Raw genomic sequence first — 21,336 nt, 5'->3', positions numbered from 1 at the left:
TTCTCTACCCTGAGTTAGCCCCACCCTCGCCTCCAGCCCCAAAGTCCTCATTTGCCAATCAGTGAAAGTGGGAGGTGGCCTGACGCTCAGGAATGTTCCAGTCTCCAAACTCTGAGTGAAGAAGATTTAGGAATATTTCACAGACTTCCAGTACATTATAACAAAGGGATAATAATATGGTAAGCTAACATCAGCTTGGGTCCATGGCCCTTTAAGATGTCAGAAGGCACCTGTGTGACTCCTTTTATTGGGTTCACACTACAAACTATTTATTGTTCAAACATGGAGGGCCAGACCCTGAAACAAGTCCTTGACATGAATCTACTCATTTATTCCACGCAAGAATCCTTTATAAAGTGAAGTCATTAAATCCCTGAATGGTACAAGGAATTGAGCCTCAAAGAAGTTAATTTGTCCAAAATCACTGTTAGTAAGGCATGAACTTTAATCTGTTTATCTTCAAATCATGTGATTTTCTTCAACACATCACTGCCCTCACTCCGCAGAGGTGACTGAAGACAGACTCCCTCTTTCCGTCTCTCGTCTGTTTTCCTTATGTGGCTGCCCTCTTTGTGAACAGTCCCTCCATCCTGAAATCAGCAGCTCACATCCTCCCCGCTGTGCCACACCAGTAAGGACACAAGTGGTGTCCATGCATGGATACAGGTAACACATAGGGATTTATAGCCACAATGCGTGTAAGAATTTCTATAAACTGGTAAGGGAAATGAGCAATCCAATTGAAAAAAAATAAACAAAGTCTATACAAAACCAATTCATAGTAAAAGGGATGCGATTGGCTAATGAAGGCCTGAAAGGCGCTCCACCTCATGTTAATCAAGAGCATATGAAATACAGACAGGTGCCCTGATTCCCCAGTCAGACTGGAAAACTGTAATACCCACTCTGTGTGCAGGTGTGGGAAAGCACGTGCTCTCCTCCTCCCCTGATTGGGGGTGGGGGTGGGTAGGGGAGGGTAGGGGCAGTGATGCAGTCACAGAACACGGGTTAGGGCAGTCTGGAAGCGTCATCATTTAAAATGTGCCCACTTGGGGCGCCTGGGTGGTTCAGTTGCTTGAGGGACTGCCTTCAGCTCAGGTCATGATCCTGGAGCCCTGGAATCAAGTCTTGCATTGGGCTCCCTGCTCAGCAGGGGGTCTGCTTCTCCCTCTGCCCTTCCCCATCTCATGCTCACTCGCACGCTCTCTCTCTCTCTCTGTCTCATTCTCTCAAATAAATAAATAAAATATTTAAAAATAAAAAATTTTAAAAAAATAAAATTGCCCACTTTGAGGCTAGTAATTCCCCTTTTCAGAATCTCTTCCAGAGAATTTCTTGCTCTGGTGCAATAGGTAAGTCACAGGGCATCATTTTTTACTGTAATTTCAAAATAGAAAATACCTACCAAATGACAATTATGATACTGAGTTACGACAGCCAGAGTAAGGATTGTGACCACTGAAGCCATTGAAAGGATATACTGTTAAGTGAAAAAGGAGAGCTAGTGGATAATAAACACAACAGGATCTCCTCGGATGCCTGCTTGAGGGGGATGGAAGGGGAGGAGGGAGGGTTCCTCTTTTTTTTTTTCTTCTTCCTCTTTTTACTCCATATAGTTTTAAATTTCTTGAATACTGTCTGGTGAACCTATAGGAATATGCAACTTTTGTAGTTAAAATTTAGTCAAATGTGAGATACCAATACTCTAAATTCGTGGGTCATTTGGGACTTTTGCTGGCTTGTGCACGTCCTCAGGCCCTCCCTGCTCCCAACTTAACTGGTCTTTCTCTAAATGATCTCCAAAATGCTTGCAGATCACGCATGCAAACAAGAGGGTCTCTGCTCCGTGTTCAGTGAAGCTTCAGGCCTTTCTGCAAATCTAAAACTGCCTTGTGGTGGTCTGCTGAACACAGGACCAAGCCCCCTCGTCTTTTCTCCTTTGCAGCTCAAAGCCGCTGCAGAACCTTTGGCATTAGAACTCATTTTATATAACGTGGCCACATTCTTGAGGCTCTTTTTCCCTACCCAGTAAAAGGCGGGGAAGGAGTCCAAAGATGAAAAATTTTTTTCTCAGCCTAAAATTCTTAACCTTTCCTTTTCCAGGTGAGTTTTCTCTTTTCTTTCTCTCTTGTGGGTGGTTTGGGGTCGTTTGGATGTGCTTCTGTTGAATACCTAGTCACACATAAAAAGAAGGGACCCACATGGACAAACACAATGCTATACACAGCCCTGGTCTGTTCCAGGACACAGAAACACTGTGCGTATTTTAAAGTCTAATACGAGGAAAGGGTTACATTGGGTTAGACAGCTGAGGGAGGGCCCGGTCCAGCGGAGGTACCCAGACAATAGTAACATCTAGTAACAGGGAAGAGAGGCCACCAGGAGAGGTGGGTAGCAGCAGCTCCTGCGGGGCGGGGGGTGGGGGTGGGGGGCAGGGGGGGCGCTGCTTCTGCTGCAGCTACCCACTGTGGCTGCAGAGATGCTGACAGAGACTGGAGACAGAAGGTAGCATCTCCTCCCTCCTCCTCCTTCTAGGTTCTTCCTAGGGCCTCCCATTGGCAGAAAGCCTGCTGGCAAGAGATGTGAGCCATACGGTTTGCAAGACCCCAGCCCTGGCCCCACAGAACACAGTAGCGGGGAGCCCAGAACAGAGAGACCTCGAGGAAATACCCAGCCCAGACAGACAGACCTTCCCTAGACTGTGTCCCTGGTTCTCCCACTCTCAGCTTCTTGTGTCTTTTTTGCTCCTTCTGAACCTCCTAGAAGCCCACCTTTCTCCCAAGCACTTCATGCTCAAAAATATGCCTGACCTCCTTTTCCCTCACCCACTTAACTGAGATTTCTCTCACCCCAGCTACTGAGAAAAAATCTGATTATGTGACAGAAGCAACTGAGACTAATGTGGATTGATTAGTCAGATTTTTTTGGTCTTTATGCATAGCTCATAGTAATCCAAAAGATTCCAAGTAGAGGACTGCTTAAGGGAGAGCTTTTTAAAGAAACAGACTTTCTAAGGACACCATGGGGGTGGCATTTTCTGCCACATAATAGCAGAGTAGTGTAAGAAGATGGACCTCGTACTTCTAAAAAGGGCTGGCACTTCTCCGAGCTTCCCCACACAGAAACAGGCCCAGCTGACGCGGGGATTAGTCATAGTTGCACTTTGCACCACTTGCCATTCAAGCTTGACCTTGTTCATTTTGGCATAATCCAATGGCCCTTCACCTTCCTCCCTCTGTCCTACCAGCCCTTTTCTGTCCACACTGCAACCACTGACCCCCGCATGCAGATCAACCTCCGGTCTGACTCTGGAACCAGAGCTCGGTTGAAGTGGGAGGCACTTCCTTGGGATGCAGCAACCAGCCTCACTTCGACCTGAGCCCTAGCCTGCCTTCATACCCGAAATGTAGGACCAGTCATCGCTTGCCTTGTTTCCCTTAAGAAGACATAAAACCCTATATCCAGGCCTACGAATAGAGACCTTGCTCCCCTGTGGTCCCACCTGCCTCCCTGTACCTCTGGATGTGACCTGCTCCTGAATTCTCTGGGCTGGACCACCGGCACTCCGGAGCAGGTCCTGCTGAGTGCTGGGGTAGCGTTCAAGGGTATTCCCATTGGCAGCAACCAGGTCTGCCCCCACCACCCCCCAGTGGACGGATTAGTGCCAAGTCTGGCACAGTGAGAATAGAGGACTCAGCACTGTAAGCTCAACTGACAAAAATTATAAACGTGATCTATGGAACATACTCATATTCTGAAGACTGAGAGTTCTAGAATATTTCAGAAGAGGATAGAGTGTTTTCACCTCATAGACAAAAAGCATTCCTTTTGAGAAGGGTAGGCATTTGCTGATGCAGAGCGCTCCCAGGTGTGAAGATGGAGAGTCCCGTGTGAGTTCTCTGGAGGGATCAGAGGATGGAACTCGGGAGACTCGGGAGATGGCTGAGGAAGGATGGGGAGGAAGTTAACGGGCAGCCAAGAAGTGGGTAATCCCAGGCAGAGGAAATATCTATTCAGAACCCCACCTGCCTTGTCTCCACAAGAAACTTGACCAGCAGACTATCTCCTCTCCGGCCCCTTGTCCTTCTCCTCCCTCCTGGTTCTGCAGCCTTTCAAAGAGCCCGTCTCTCCACTATAATAATGGATAGTGGGACCAGGGTGGAGGAAAGCAGGAGCCTGGCGGTGGAGGTGTGTACCTTCTCCAACAGAACATTGCTTTGAGAATCACAAAATTAAACCCAGTTGATGGGTTGCTGAAGTAGCCACAAACTACTTCGTATCCCCACAAGCTACTTCGTATCCCCATATTTAGGTATAATTTAATTGACCTCTTTATGTGGTTGGTTTTACACTGTTACTTCTACCTATTTCAGTGATTTCCATGTGAGAAAAAGTCACTTCTGAGAGCTAGAAGCTGGCCTGGGCCTCACAGGCAGGCCATGGTGTTCTTCTGTCAAACACTAACAATTCCTAAATCTCTGACGTCAGACTAGGTCGCTCTGTGATCACACCTGAGCCAAAACCCAAGGACTGTGTAAACCTTAAAAAGGATGAAACTACCCCCTCTTGTGGCTAACTTGAGTGACTGCCGTCGGTGTGCCGTGTTCATTGCCCTGACCTCTTAGATAAAAGTGGGTCCCCCAGCGGCAGAATTACTCCCTTTCTGACAGCACCCAATCCAGAAGAAACCCTTGCTCACTTGAGCCCTCCTCAAAATCACCTACTTCCACGTGCCAATTTTTTAACAGCCCCTCCTTACACCTTCTTACTGAGCTCCTCGTCCTCTGTGGTCTGTGTTCTCTCTTGCTGCAGCAAGCATCAATAGAAATAATTTTGACTAATTGTGCCCTGGTGGTCTTTGACCGATGACATCTACAAGTGATGGGCACCAGCCTATGCTTGCTGCATAACATTCTGTCACGACCTCCCTAATCTTAAAGCTTTGGACTACCTCCATGATCTGAGCATTTTACATCCTGCCTCCCCACTTCCTTTACCCCTCTCCCACAAGGACATCTTACCCTCACCTGTAAACAACACACAGCTGAAGAATGGGTTCATGGGTTGCATTCCCTCTAACTTAAAGTTTTATATATTTAGCTCCTGTGTTCCTTTGTCTTTTATAAAAGTTAGTGCTGCAGGGGTGCCTGGGTGGCTCACTGGGTTAAAGCCTCTGCCTTCAGCTCAGGTCATGATCTCAGGGTCCTGAGATGGAGCCCCGCATCCTCTCTGCCCAGCAGGGAGCCTGCTTCTCCCTCTCTCTCTCTGCCTGCCTCTCTGCCTACTGTAATCTCTGTCAGATACATAAATAAAATCTTTAAAAAATAATAAAAATAAAAATAAATTTAGTGCTGCAGAAAAGACCGGGGTTCATTTTTTGTTTCTTTGAAGATGACTTTTGGGGAGCTTTGTTTTGGTCCCAAGATTTGTTTTAATCTTAGAAATGTAAAAGTTTTAACAGAAAAAAATGTGATTGTAATCCCTTTGTAATGTTTTGCATAAAAACGTCATACTGTCTTCAACTACAATCTTGGGGTCTATCATTTTCATCCATCTGTATCTAGGACTGGTTTCCAAGGAAAATTCCAGATCTTCAATTCACTGTCTGCAGTTAGTATCTATTTTTACAGGCTTCGGATGTTGCTATTATGATTTGGGTTCCTGTGCCATCTCTTCTAACCTATTCTGATTCTCTTCTCAACCCATCAAATCTCCTACATCTCACGGACACCATGCAGCAGTTAAAGGAAAACTTCTGTTACCTACAATGCATAGGAAAGAAAGGTTTTTGCCTCCACCTGCTCAGAACCCTACACGTACTTCTGCTTTTTCCATGGGCCTGTTACTATGTTTCATAGCCATCTTTAAAAGAATTCTATGTAAGCCCAGTGCTGGCAGGCGAGAATGCAGTGAGTTCCCTCGGCCATCTTGGCCATCTCACTGTCCATGCAGTTGCTGATAGAATCCCGGGCAGCCAGTGCTCGCTTCGGCAGCACATATACTAAAATTGGAACGATACAGAGAATCCCGGGCAGCCAGTTGATTTCCCGGCCCGATTCTGAAATGCAAGCACAGCTGAATCCCCGAGGCTTACGAGCTCACCCCAGCTCAGGAAAAACTCTGTCCAAAGTAGGGCTGTGTCTTAACAGACAAGAGGACAGACAGAAGCAGTGCTGAAGTTTGCTTCCCTAAGTTTTCTTTTCCCTTCACTATAAAAATAGCCCCTGCACACACAGCATTAGAATAGAAATAAAAACTTGTAATTTTCTAACAATGCAGGCATAAGGAAATTAAGATCATTCATATTACTATCACCAGCATTAATTCTCACAGTCATTTAACAATCGTATGTGCTAGGGACTAATACCAATAATGAAATAATAAACAGAAAAGGTCTCTTTCCTCTTGGGACTCAGATTTCAGTAGGAGAAAATAGTGAATTATACAAATAAATGTGAAATTGCAGCCCTGAAAGTGTTCCAGGGAGAACAGGGTCCTCTGAAAGCACATGACAGCCTACCTTCTGCTATTATGAGCAGAGTCCTAGGGTTCCCTGGGAAAGTGGTGCAGAGCTGGTCCACAAGAGCCGAACCTCACACTTCACCTCAAATTCCAGTTAATCGTTATCATGCAGTTACATGCCTCATCTCATCAGTGTTTTCTAAAATCTTGAATAGCTTTGGCATTTTCAAAGAACCAGACGGTCTATTATCCATCCATTCTACTTATTCTGAGATCTCTGATACAGAAGGGCTTTCGACAGCTCAAAGAAAGGTTACCATTGGGCTCATCTTGCCCCTGGGACCCATCCTTCATGTCAGCGTGACGCTGTGGGCTTGTGCCAGCTCTGGTCCTACTGAGAAGATTCTCACTCATGTGGCTCTTCTTCCTGGAGGTGGGTGGATTCTAAAGAATGGTTCTCACTGTTGGTGGGATTTTTAAATGTTGCTAGTTTGGAGGCCAAAATCTGCCCTCTTGGATGATTTTGCCAATGCAAAACCTACCCCCCCACCAACTTCCCCCACTAATTTTTAAATAGGCAGGTGGGAGACTGTAATTTACAGACTGAATTACTTTAACTCAAAAGAATCTTTTATAGAAGTAAAATTTTACTTCAGCATTAATGGTCTCCCCATCTAGACCCTTCTGCATTGTCCTTAGCGTACATTCTTGCTGGATGCTTTCATACTGTTAATTCGCCTTCGTAGTCTGTGGTACTGAGAAGCCCACCCCAGCCCCGGCTGGGCTGTCAGCACAGTGAAGACCTGCACTCCAGAGCTCTCTCCTGCACCTAGAACATGGCAAGCTCATGCTGAGGAAGGAAGAAATGTTTTTCCATTAATATCTCCATGGATATTTTAGAGGAAAACTAGAAAGTGATGACCCAGTAATTTTTATTGGTCTTCTTCTGGAAGATGTGTGTGTGTTTCAGCTGTATAACCTTGATGAACTCCTATAGATCAGTAATATACTAGGGACATTCAAATAATTTTGTATTTTTACACCATTTTTTAAAAGCTACTAATACATATTTTTTAAAATCTTGTTATATTATAAAAATATCACAGAGGGGCCTAAATAGTCATAAATAATGAACATGTGAAATAACAGAGTCAAAACATAGATCTATGTTTTTAAGCCCAGTTATTCTAGAGGCAACTGAGCAGTAAAGACTCAGAGTTGAGATCAGAGAACAAAGCCACCTGTGTGACCAAACAGTAAAACCACACAGAGCAAGAAGAAACACAGTATGGGAGGCAAAGTAACCCCAGAGGAATGTACTGTTATGAATATGGGTAGAAGTTTCACGGGGAGGATTTCCACCAAAACCAAACTTGGGCATGCCTGCTGCTGTATGTCTTGTCCCCTACCCCCAATCTCCCACTGCCAGCACACCTGTCCCACAGGTGGTCCCCATAATGTCACCACCCCCCCTTCAGCAAAACCAGTTGTAAACATAATGTAAATAAAAAGATCGTACCTCATCACAATTAAGAAGAAATAAAATTCATTTCTCCTACTGCTACTACCATTTGTTTTATGCTATATTCTTATTTAAAGTTAATTCTATCATGACCTTACATAACATGGTGGTGGTTTCTTGTTCTTGGCCCCCAGCCCTACCAGGTCTCAATCCATTTCCCTTTCCTAAAAGCACCCTCAATTTCCTTCCCAGGAATCTCAGCTATGTGCTGTGGGTGATTCACTTCACACTCAACTACAAGGATGCCCCAAGTAAAGAAATTACACTCAATTATAGTCAATGATAAGATATTTCTAGAACTTCTGGAAAACACCTGCTCTTTTAAACCTGCCCTTGACTCTTGACGAAACCTCTGAAGATTTATGTGTGAAACTTCAAGGGGTTCTGTATGGAGTCTGGGGGCAAAACCAACACTGGGGAAGGCAGAGTAGAGACGAGTCTTTGCTCACACTGCGAGCTGCTTGATCTAGGCGGAGTCAAAGCAAGTCTGCTGCTAGTCTTTCTTTTTTGCTTAAGTCACTTTAAGTTAGGTTTTGCCAGATTTACCAGTTACGTTCCTGAATAACATAATATATAAATAGAATACTTTCTTACCTTAGCAAGTTTATCTGAAGTAACAACTACTCCAATACTTTTCAGTAAAGAATGTGTGATCTGGGTCTGTTCACTGTGATTGTTCTCCAAGCAGCACATTTACGCTCTGTGCATTTTAGCACGCGGATGTAGTCTTCCACAGAACCAAGGACATGCTGTTGTATACGGTAAGTGACCAGGGTACAAATCACACCATTTCCCAATAAAGAAAGCTTAGCATACAGTCTATTAGATCAGAGTCCCAGGCTCGGCTGAGCATGAATTCTACTCTAAAGCAGCTCATACTCAGGAGGCAACTCAACAAATACCTGTTAACTAAATATACCTTGGAGTTTGCTGTTGAAACTTCAAAGAAAAACATGACTTTTACTCCCAGGGGACTTCAGTCTATAAGGTATGCGAGATAAAGATAAAGTTATCATATACGTAATTCTAAATGAGAGCAGAAGAGGGTGGCCTGAGTGCTCAGTCGGTTAAGTTTCAACTCTTGATTTCGGCTCAGGTCATCATCTCAGGGTCACAAGATCGAGCCCTGTGCCAGGCTCTCACTGGGCATGGAGTCTGCTTAAGGTTCTCTCTCCCTCTACCCCTCCTCTAAATAAATAAATAAATAGGAGAAATAAAATTATGGTGAGAAATGGAGATGAAATTTGACCTGTTGTTAGGAAAACAAACAAACAAACAAACAAACAAAAAAAAAAACCAAGAATTCATGTGAAAGAGCCAAGAAACTTAGGTGAAACAGATCCCATAAAATCCTTAAGTCATTCTTAGCAATGGTGGTAGAGAATCTCAACAGAATCTAAGAAACAAAACACAGTTTGCTGTTATGCTCAAACTAAGGCATTTTATTAGCTGGCTTTATATTTTAAATAATATCTTGGTTACCAAAGGGACTGTTTCCACTAATTCCAAACTAAGATTTCAAAAGTTCATTTGGTAGAAGAAGAATATTCTTATGCTCAACACCAAACACCTTTCCTATAATCTTCAGGCAATCTTTTCTTAGTTAACTAAAAAAAAAAAAAAAAAAAAAAACCACTCAGGTTGAGTATTAACTGCCTCAACAATCCATTTTATTACTTTTCCTTAAAATGTGTGCAGTAAAGTTGAACACTGTAAACGTTTGTGGTATGGCTGGAAGTAGAGTTCATTTCATGACGACTGAATGTCTTCTAATACATACTTCTGATGGTTTACATAAACCTCAGCAAATTCATTCACTAACATTTCAAAGGGAAAGCCAGTGGTTTTAATGAAAGTGTAGTATTAGCCTTTCTTTGCCATTTGGCAACTTGAAATTTTTGCAGGAGTGATGATTAATACTTCTTTGCAGCTGATTATATCATTTTAAGTTTCTCTCTTGTTTAAAAAAATAACCAACTGCACATTGTTCCTTTAACTTGAACAACTGGCTTCTTTAAAAACAGAGGTTAGCTATTTCGTTGCATTTGGAAACATGGTAGAAACTTTGACCCATCATTCTTTTATCTGTAAAAGAAAAAAAAGAAAAGGTGCTATAATTTAATCAGTCACATTTTAAGAAAACAAAAGGAAAATGGCAGCAATATAATCATTATGTTAAGATGAAACTTTTTTCCTGTAACTTTTCCCCTTTTCCAGTCATGCTATTTCTAAGACTTACTACAATCTCCCCATTATTTTCCACAAGAAACTATCTTATTTCTAGAATGCTCTTTTAGAAAGAATGCTTTGGCTGACTGTGAGACCGTGCGTGAGGTAACATCTGCTGAATGCCAATTACTGTGCCAAATGCTTTGTGACAGCCTTTTACTTTGCAACGGTTGGAGATAGGTTCTCATACCCAGTTTTTACAGGTGAATGAACTGAAGGAGAAACTTGCTTGTGCTGCTAGGACTCAGTAGGGCGGTAACAAACTTGGGCAGCTGAATGCCAAAGCCTTTCATAGGTTGCATGTGTAACTAAATTTTGATGCAACTTTAACAGAGCTCAGTGTTCAAAGTAGACATCCCATTAAATACAGTGAATAATTTTTATGCAGAAAACCACCACATGAAGTATTCATTATAAATATAATATTTTTAAGATTTATATTAATCATGATTGTGTGGAAGAACATGTAAATTACTGAAGCTTGCTGGTTCACCTCTGGCTATTTTCTTCAAAACTCAACTGCACCTTACATGATACAAAAGATCCCTTTCAGAAACATTCATTGAACTTTCTGAATGGATTATTTTAAATGCACAGAGAACCAGTTATTTAAAGAAAAAAAAAGTAATGAGAGCTCTTCCAGCAAACAAAATCACCTGTCCCAATTCATTTGACTCTTAAAGACTGTGTTCATATAATCTGGATTGCTAACTTACAAATCTTTTTTTCAACAAACTTACTTAAATTCTGAGAAACATTATTTGTGGAGAGGACAGTTCAGAAGTGTCATTATGAAAAGTTCTAAAACCCTACATTTTCTTGCCATCATTTAAAAAAAATTTAATATAAATTTTAAAATCTTGTTCTACTACTATAACTGTATTCCCCTTAAGTCATAAACTCTCAGGAATCATTCTTATGAAGTAGGTACAGAAAAGACACCCGGACCCATAAGCCACCAGTCCCCTCCCAATACCTCCGTGACCACCCCTGCGGCAATGGTCGAGCCGCTGTAGCGCAGCATGAATCTGCCCAGCTCCTTGAAGTCTTTGTACAGCTCCAGAGCCACTGGGCGTTGTGTCTGCAGCTCCACCAAGGCATTCTGGCCTTTAGTCAACAGTCTGTCAAATAAAAGGTGGGTGGGGAAGAGGGATGGCCCATACAGGTGAATAAACATAGTAACAACTGAAAAATAAATATTTCACATTCGATCAACAAATCAACTTTCAAAAACTTCAAAAGGAAAGGTTTGTTTTTTTTTTTAATGAAAATATATGCCCTTGTATTTTTCTGGGTTAGTTGAAAGAAATGAGAGGAATGATTCTAGATAGAAGAAATGTTAGCTGGTTCATTTTACATATACTTTTTTTTTTAAACCAATCTTCCAAATACAACTCTTGAAGGATCTTATAACCTAAAATGCTCAAGGACCCTCCACCAAAGCTTTCCCTTTCATTCCTCATGCAACTGAGAGGTTCAATTAATAAAGAAAGTAAAGAATTGTCATTTTAAAAGAGGGATACAATATAAAATTCTAACAGGTAGATTATGTGTTAAGAAAGTTACCTATGAAGAGGACAATCTCCTAATGCCAACAGACTATTCTAAATTTCTCTTTCCCTCCCTCCTCTCTCTAACATAGGAATAGTGATTCTTTAACAGGGGTTCCGAAGAAAATCACATAAGATTGTTCCACAATATGGTGTTTGTAGGAAATGAAGGGGGGGGACAGACACAGGAGACATGAGCTTGAGTGTAAACAGTTTCATACAAATACATAACAAAAATCCTTGTGCATGGGCTCATATAAACTTACTGAAAGAATATAACCCAAAAGGGTGCACTCTGAAAAGATTCTCTAGTTTAATTCTGATGTGCTCTAGAAGGATAGAAGATAGCAATTATAGACTCTCCTTCTGCAAGATTAGTTCAGGAACAGACAGATTAGAATAAGCCAAACTCAAGTTTCTTTCTTTTTTTTTTTTTTTTTAAAGATTTTATTTATTTATTTGACAGACAGAGATCACAAGTAGGCAGAGAGGCAGGCAGAGAGAGAGGAGAAAGCAGGCTCTCCACGGAGTGGAGAGTCAGATGCAGGGCTCAATCCCAGGACCCTGGAATCATGACCTGAGCCGAAGGCAGAGGCTTTAACCCACTGAGCCACCCAGGTGCCCCCAAACTCAAGTTTCTAAGAAAGTATTCCAAAATTTCCAAATATTGGTTTTGGGCAATTTCAGTCCAAAGTCCCATTCCTAAGAAAGGAGAGCATCTAATATATTTATCATTTGCACTTAAATATTGTTTTTAGATAGCTTGATTCCATTCCACATAAAGCAGTTGAGTCTACAATATCCTTGAAGTGGAAATGAAGGAGAAAGACCAAATTATATTGGTGCAAAATAAGAGAAAAGCTACAAATAAGGTGACAGGGAAAATTACTATGAAAATATATTAAAACCTAGCATCACTGAGCAAGGACTTTGTAGCAGAAGCAAGGAGGGGAAAATTCAGGATTAGATGTGATGAGTCAATTCTAGATTAAGAATTCTCCAAATCACTTGTGTGATGGGTCAAACAACCTGGCTTCTGCCAAAAATAACACAGTGTATGTGAATCAAGGTACTAGATTAAAACCCTGACTGCCCCTCACTAGCTCTGTGAACCTGAACATGTTATATAACCTTTCTACACCTCAGTTTCCTTATCTGAAAAATGGGGAAAATAGTACGTGCTTCATAGGGTTGCTAAGAATGTATATCATGTGAAAGCAGTCATGATAGAGCCCAGGAAACAGTGGTCCTCAAGTAATGTTAGCCATTAGTTACAGTTCTCAGAACAGGACCCACACTCACGCCAGAAGCTAAAGATTCCGGTTAAAAATGAAGATCGGTCACTACACTGAAAAATGCGCAGAACTATCGAGTCATTAAGCTGCACATCTGAAGCTAACACAACATTGTACAGTTCAGTAAATTCTTAAAATTTATCTTAAAAAATAAAATAAAGGACTACCTGTAAGAGAGAGATTAAGGAGCCCTTTCTTCGTAACTAATGGAGAAACAGGCCTGGGTTCAGAGCAGTGTGAAGACTCTCTTCTCGTAGCCAACCTATGAACCCATTAACCCCCTCTGGCCTCCTACACAGGTGCAAATGAGGAGGAACACCCAAAGACTAAAAAAGGGGGATTTTGGGTGGGATTCCCCAGAGGGCTGAAGTGAGGAAAACCCCAAAGCTAGAGCAGCCAAGCCAAACTGTGGTTACCCTTTATTGAATTAGGGTAAGAAACTTAAGTTTCTCAGGAAGCACTTCCCTTGAAAAATCCCAACCTTGTCCCAGCCAAAGGGACCTGTCCACATTTAGGCCTGGATATTAATGGTAATCAGAGGGTAACAGGGCACCTGGGTGGCTCAGTCTATTAATCAGCTGCCTTCGGCTCAGGTTATGATCCCAGGGTCCTGGGATCAAGTCCCGAGTCGGGCTCCCTGCTCAGCAGGGAGCCTGCTTCTCCCTCTGCCTGCCACTCCCCCTGCTTGTGCACGCTCTCTCTCTCTCTCTCTCTCTGACAAATAAATAAAATAAATAAAATCTTAAAAAAAAAATCAGAGGGAAACAACATGGTGGTGATAGCTCAGCTTAAAGCTCCAAGTGGATTCTGAGCAGAAAGAAAATAATTCTTGGAAGCTATACAGTATGAAATTCACTTTCTTCTTGGAGTGTTCTTAGCATAGGGAATGATTCTCATTAAGGGAGTGACAAGATAGTTAAGAGGAACACTCAGCTGGAATTTGGAACTAGTGGCTAGACATAATTCAAATTCATTCTTTAAAATGTAGAACTGATTTTTTAAGTGCCCTTTGTTTTTACATCCTCAGTATCTAGGGCCTGACGCATACATATAAATTTATACTTAAATTTTTATATACAATTCACACCCCACTGCCACCATCCACAACAGAAATTATATCTAGCATTCATACCTAGGTAGGAGCTTAAATAGATGTTTTGTGTTTCCTTTAATCTAGTTTTTTTTGGGGGGGGGCAGATTTTGGGAGCAAGTAAAAATAGACTTCACTTATCACAAAGAGAAATACTATAAAAATGAATTGACCAGTAAAAAATCTGCTAAGTTGCTTGTGTTCACTCTTTGTGCATTAAAACACTCACTTTGGCTTCTTCTTTGTGACTTCACCTGTGCTTTTGTTTAAGACACTAATCAGTCGTTTAATAACGGCAGGTTCACTGACAGTCTGGTAGTGTAACAGCACCTAAAACAAAAAATTGTCACATCAAAACACCCTTTACTGTACATCTGTGGCCTTTCACTCTGACAGTCACCTGTCATCACGTTATTACAGCCAGGGCTCCCACTGGGAACTTCCAGGGTCTCCAGCTGCTTCCTCTAAGTCCCCGCAGTCTGCCCAGGGTGCTCCCTAACTTACTAAGGCAAAGAGGTCACAGAGCCGGTTCCAGCTTCTCCTCCACCACACCTCACTGTGTGAACCTTAGTAGATCACACAACTTTCTTTACAGGACGCGATCAGACAGTGCCCCGTGGAGGAGATGCTCAAGGAGATGCTCAAGAGTTGCAAACTGCTCCCTCATGAGAAAGAGGGAAGGGGGATCTTGTCACAATCAGCAGTACTTAATGTATTCACTGCTGGATAATGAGAATAAAAGACTATATGGGAGGGTAGACAAGCTTTGAAGTCGGGACTGATTCTACAGTTTCCAGGAGTATGATTTAAGGCAAGTCCTTAAAGGCCCTTTACCCTCAACACCTCCAGCCTCAGGCTCCCAATCACTGAGGAAAATCAGATGATGGTATTTTGAAGCGGTGCCCAGGACGTGGTAAACATTCAGTTAACTGATGACCTCGGATATTTGCTATTATTTTCCTTATATGTGTGAGGAAGTTTAATACCAAAAAGGCGAAGTGACTTCATGTGGCCATGGCGACATGTTTCAGAGGTGAATTTTACGCTGAGGTCAACTGGAGGCAGAGCCGGACTGGCTATCCTGATTTAAATAATAAGTGCTGAGTGTGCAACCTGTCTGCGGTAGGGTACTGGGAAGACCAAACACTAAGGAAGTGGCAAAGCTAAAGTTTAACTGGCTTGAAGTACCATTTTATGCTGCTTGCTTGAAGAAAACTGACGCTTCTACTATGACACTTCCTGGCTCAAACAGTTTGCACGTTCAGAAAATAGAAATACCTGGGGGACCGGTGGATCCACAATCCTGAACTCTGTAATTTTCTAAAAACCGAGTCTTTCAATCAGCTCTTGGTTAATTCTGTCTACTTCTCTCTCTAGGACAATGCTGTCCACAGTCCAGAACCATCTGCTCTCACCCAAGTTAAGTTGCAGGCTCCTTCCTGCTCTCTCTGCCACCACTCTTGCCCTCTCTCACCCATTTCTCATATGTCTACCAGACTGATTTTCTAAAAGACAGACTTAATGGTACCTCCTTGCTTTTTAAAACCACAGAAACTTTAATTCCACCACAAGGCACCAAGACTCTTCTCAACCTGACCGTCACTTTTTTCTCCATCCTCGTCTTTCTCCATCCCTCTTGCATTCTCTGCTCCAGACACACAGAGCTTCCACTCCCTACATGAACCAAGTCCTTTCTAATCTTCAGGCTTTTACACGTATTATGCTTCTGGCCAGAACACATCAGCTTCATCTGGCTAACTCTTACTCATCTTACTCTACCTCTCTTAGAGTAAAGCACTGCTTCCTACAAGAAACCTGAACCCCTAGTCTGAGATAGATCCCTTCGTCTGTGTTCTGTAATCCTATAATGTAATATCTCACCTTTATTGTAACTGCTGTTTTAAGTGTCGGTCATCCCAGGTAAATATAAACTGTGTAAGACTAGGAACTATGTACACCAGTGCAGTGCCAGATATTTAATCCACGCTCAGTAAATATTTGTGAAATAAATAAAGTATGAAGGAAAAGAACACCTAAAACACATGGAATAAATCAGTCTTGTGGTATTCATTTTTTTAAGGCACAACTGAACCTCCATCACTCTGCAAAGGTAAATTAGTTTTGGGTTTTTGTTTTTTGTTTTTGTTTTGTATTGTTTTCATTTTTTGGCATTTGACCATTATAAACTGGAAACATTCTAGAAAAATTTAACAATCAACCCTTAGGGGAAATCCATAATGCATGATAAAGTCACATCTGGGCATCCAACAGATTCAGGGGTCAAAGAGCACCAATGTATAACATCAATGTAGGTCTACACCTCTAAGAAACATTTCTTTTGCAACAAACAAGTAAATAAGCAGATGTTGGCTCAGGTGTGACTAAGAAATTGGTACTGGTCTCCATCCATGACTTGCCAAATTTGAAACAGAGGCACACAAACCTAGTTAAGTTTCTTCTAACCTATTTGGGAACTATGTGTGGGTTCCATCCAATGAAGTGGATAAAGAATGGGTTGTGGCAGTATGGGATTAAGTTTTATTTGTTTTTTATCTCCACACCATCTTACAGGTAGTAGCTCAAAAACAAACAAACAAACAAACAAACAAAACACAAAACTTGTGGAACACACAAGTGAAAAAAATCTACATGCAAATAAGTGGAAAGTAATTATATATTATTTTAACATTTAATTCATATTATATGTAACCAAAGTAATCTATAATTCAAAACAGTCTGCAGCCTAATGTAAAAGGAAAAGAAAGTACTGGATTCCAAAGTGGACAGTACTGAGCCTGAGTCCTGGCTTCATCACTTCTCATTCGGATAGTCACCACACCTGAGTTTCCAATTCCTCATCCTTAAGTGCAGACAACACTAACGTAAGTGCACGATCTTATCTGCAATTCCAAAATCCAAAAGACTGAAAACCTAAGTTTTTCCTAATTCTGCTATAAACCCATTTAACTAGTAAAACAGCACTTGCAGTAAGGCAATTTACAGTCCTTATTTATTTCACTTAGCATTAATATTAATAAGCCCTGGCACAGAATGATTAGTATGTTTGATTACAGGGTGTTGCCCATTCTCTGTTAGGGGTTTTATGTAACATACATGCATCACATCACCCTTCTATCATCTGAATATTTCTGCATTCTAAAACACAGTAGCTTGAAAAGTTTCAGGTAAGGGTTGGGACTCTACATCATGTGCAGTTGTGAAAATAAAATTATAAACTATAATGAGCTACGTAATCTGTTATGTGGCAAAATGAGCCAATTATTATTTTCTTTATACCTCCAGGTAACCTATACTACGAAGTTATCAATGAATGTATGGTCATTTAATTTGCAACAAGGATGCCAAGACCACTCAATAGAGAAAGGACAGTCTTTACAACAAATGGTGCTGGGAAAACAGGACATCCACAAGCAAAAGAATGAAGATGAAGCCTTACTTAACTCAAGTACAAAAAATTAATTCAAAATAGATCAAAGAGCCAAATGAAAGAACTAAAACTATGAAACTCAAAGAAGAAAACAGAGGGGGGAGTTTCCTTGATGTTGAATCTGGCAATGATTTCTTATATATGACACCAAAAGTACAGGCAATCAAAGAAAAAGATAAAGAGGACCTCATCAAAATTAAAAACTTTTGTACATCAAACAGCACTATTAAAAGGTCAAAAAGACAACCCACAGAATGAAGAAAATATCTTCAAAGCATGTATCTGACAAGGGATTAATATCCAAAATATATAAAGAAGTGAAAAGACGCCCAACATCACTAGCTATTAGGGAAGTACAAATCAAAAGCACAACGAGATACCACTTCATACCCATTAGAGTTTGCCTATTATAAACAAACAAAAAAATCACACATCCCCCAAAACACACACACACTAACAAGTGTTGATGAGGAAGTGGAGAAATTAGAACCATTGTGCACTGCTGGCAGGAACATGAACTGACACAGCTACTGTGGAAAACAGTTCGGTGGTTCCACAAAAAGTTGAACACAGAATGACCGTGTGATCCAACAATTCCACTCCTAGGTATACACCCGAAAAAACTGAGAGTAAGGGCTCCAACAGATACTTAAATACCGATGTTCAATTGCCCACAGATGGAAACAATCTTAACGTCCATCAACAGATGAATGGATAAACAACAGAGGGCGTATACATACAAAGAACAACATTCAACCTTACAAAGAAATGAAATTGTGATACATGCTACAACACTAACGATCTCTGACAACATTATGCTATGCTAAGTGAAGAAAGTCAAACACCAAAGACCAAAACTGTATGAGTCCACTTACAGGAGGCACCTGGAATACGCAAACTTATAGAGAAAACAGAATAGCAGTTGTCGGGGAAGAGGGGAAGGGATAACAGGGAGTTATTGTTTAATGGGGACAGAGTTTCAGGAGGGGATGAGGAAAAAGTTCTGGAGATGGATGGTGTTGATGTGAGTGTACTTAATGCCACTGAACTGAACACTTAAAAATCATTAAAATCGAAAATTTGATGTTTATAAAATATTTTACCACAATAAAAAAAAGCATGAATTTAAAGTCTAACACATTCTTCTATTTTTTCTTCTTAAATTGAGTTTACCATATAAACCAAGAGACACAAATCTATTTCTGTAGTGTTAAGAAATTAGTCCCTGAAACAGTATTATTTTAATTGCCTAGAAGCCTTTTTGTGATTTAAAAACAAAACAAACAAACAAAAACTGAAGGTTTCTTCCCACAACGGGTAGATTAAATGACGAAACACGACTGTTTTTTCTGAAACAAATTTCATCCGGGGAGTCGTGAATCAATATACGCGGGTGGAATCGCATAAAACAGCACTGACAAACTTTCAATTCATACACATTTTTAAGAAAGTACAGTAGACAGGAAGACAGTATTACTATAGAAAGTAACTACTGACCTCTCGACCTCTCTGCCTCTCCAATGGCAAAAAAATTATTGCTGCATGAGTAAAAACACACAGTAACCAACCTCTCCAGCTTCTCCCCATTGGACATATTGCTTTCTAAGAATGGGGGCCATTCATTCATAGCAAATTAGCTGTAGTTTCTTGCCTATCAAACATGAATTCTAAATATTTAAAAATGAAATATTTTCAACTATAGCCATTTTTTTGGGAGAGAAACTTTTACTCCTTTTTTTAGCATATGGGAGAAATGGAATATGGATTATAAAACTAAAATACTTCAACAGTATAATTTTTATCTGATCAAACTTACATAGAAATAATTACAAAGGATTTTAATCAAAGCACATGGTTATCTCAAAGGTGTATAAGTATAAAATGAATTTAAATGAGCTAAATAAATTTATTCCTGGCCCCTAAAACATTACCACTAACTAAATTAAGTTTAAAGGTCAATTACTATTCTTGTCTTATTTTTATTGCAATGATGCATCAAATGTTGAAAACAATCTGTATTTCCAAAGGCAAGTCATTTTATTCCATGGAGACACATTTTTTTGTCCTGCAAATCTGTGCTACATAGGCTGATCAAGAAAAGAAAAGCCTAGTGGGGAAAATGTCATCTGTTAAGTGGCAAAAACAAAGTATAAAACTATAAACAGAGTATGGCCCCCAAACATCTGAAAAAAAAATTACACATAAGAGAAGGAACCCATGTAATTCACAAGCAGTATGTCTTCTGGCTAAGTAACATTATAGTATAAAATCCCCCCTCCTCCCCATTAATGTATATGTTTAAATGATGCTGGACAATAATAATCTACCAAACTAACCTCACAGCCTGCAGGGTTTGAACGTGTTTTTTCAGCCCAATTAAAGTTAACTCTATGGCAAGCATCCCTAGAATAGACTCATAAATACCAACGTGCACACATAAAAAAAAAAATCACTAAAATGTAAAATGTAGAGATAATTACGTATTATGTAATTACAGAATATTCTTATCTTTTGTGTTTTCCAAAGTTTTATATATATTACTTTTATGATAGGAAAGCACTATAAATAAGCATACTAAAGCAAGAACAGAAAGACACAATCTGAGATTAGTCAAATAACCCTAAAACACAATAAAAAAATCTACCATTTTCCCTAGATGAATTTGACTATTATTATCATTAGTTTGTATCCTACTGATTATAATATTTCTTCTTAATGCCTCTTTGAAAAAATCCCCAGCCTCAAGGACCAAAATAAAAAAGTAAAAATGACTTTCAAAGTCTAATGTCATGTTTTTCTGGATTAGAATATTAAGATGTTAGTTGAAAATAACTAGAGCATTATCAGTTGAAAAGTAAGTTACTACTTTTAAGATGAAGTTACTTTGAATTTTACTTTGAATCGACAATAACAAACATTTGAAACTTACAGGAAATCCTTTAGTGATAGGAATTTCAATATTAAAGATGAGGATTCGAGCTCTGAAACGAGTGCAAGCTTTAATGGGTTCTTTGGGGCCACAAAATATGCAGCCAACACTGTAACAAAACAAAACAAAAGAGAAAGAGAGAAGGTAGTTGGAGGAAAGATAAGTATACATCCAATAGCAATACCTCTAAAACCATTTACGAAGTAAAACAATCAAGTAAACTGGAGACTTTTACTAAACACTCCCTTTTGGGTTAAAGCATAGCTTTATACAATTATTAACCTTACACCATTTTTATACATTATAGTTTTCATTTAGAGGACATGTCAAGTACACATGTTGCATGTATTAATTTCAGTTTTAAAAAGGTTTTGCTCATCATTCGTATGTTTCTACATGTGCCTATTTTTGGCCAAATGAAATTCAAAATTAATACTCATTCTTTCAGTTTAGCGAGTGAACAGCAAAATCTATGTTTTGAGGTCCTATATCCAAAACAATGGTTGCTTAAATTCATTTTCTCACTCACTTGATCTTGATGATATCCATGCCAACCAACGTAAGACTAACATGATCACCTGCTGCCGCCCAGTCGACGGGTTCATCGTGCAGAGTGATTCCTGGAAATGAGTAAGAACCAAAGCATACAATGAAACACCTCGATATCAAACCATAACAACCAAAAGAGCTTGGCTGATTTATGCTTCATCAGTCACTACTCATCATTTTCAATATGAATGGATTGAGAATGAGAAGTGTAACTGTGAGCGTTGAGGAAAACACACTTCCTCTACACTTGACTCTTCTAGAA

General features: G+C 40.3%; 1 protein-coding gene across 2 annotated transcripts in view; it reads right to left on the bottom strand.

Annotated features, from left to right (window-relative positions):
* Nucleotides 1-9,405: 9,405 nt before the first annotated feature.
* The window catches only part of HBS1L (HBS1 like translational GTPase), an 84,468-nt gene continuing 72,537 nt past the window's right edge, over nucleotides 9,406-21,336 (bottom strand). For both annotated transcript variants that reach the window (XM_080806477.1, XM_080806479.1), the window contains 5 exons: nucleotides 21,055-21,145; nucleotides 20,526-20,634; nucleotides 14,378-14,478; nucleotides 11,190-11,334; nucleotides 9,406-10,069 (listed from right to left, as the gene is read on the bottom strand). In XM_080806477.1, the coding sequence (XP_080662603.1) occupies nucleotides 10,058-10,069; nucleotides 11,190-11,334; nucleotides 14,378-14,478; nucleotides 20,526-20,634; nucleotides 21,055-21,145 (458 nt within the window). In that variant the 3' untranslated portion in view covers nucleotides 9,406-10,057. The remainder of the gene's footprint in view (nucleotides 10,070-11,189; nucleotides 11,335-14,377; nucleotides 14,479-20,525; nucleotides 20,635-21,054; nucleotides 21,146-21,336) is intronic.

Source organism: Martes martes (assembly GCF_963455335.1).
Source record: "Martes martes genome assembly, chromosome: 6".
Classification (NCBI taxonomy): Eukaryota; Metazoa; Chordata; class Mammalia; order Carnivora; family Mustelidae; genus Martes; species Martes martes.
The sequence above is the reverse complement of the archived record's forward strand: the minus strand, read 5'-3'. Positions and strand labels throughout refer to the sequence as shown.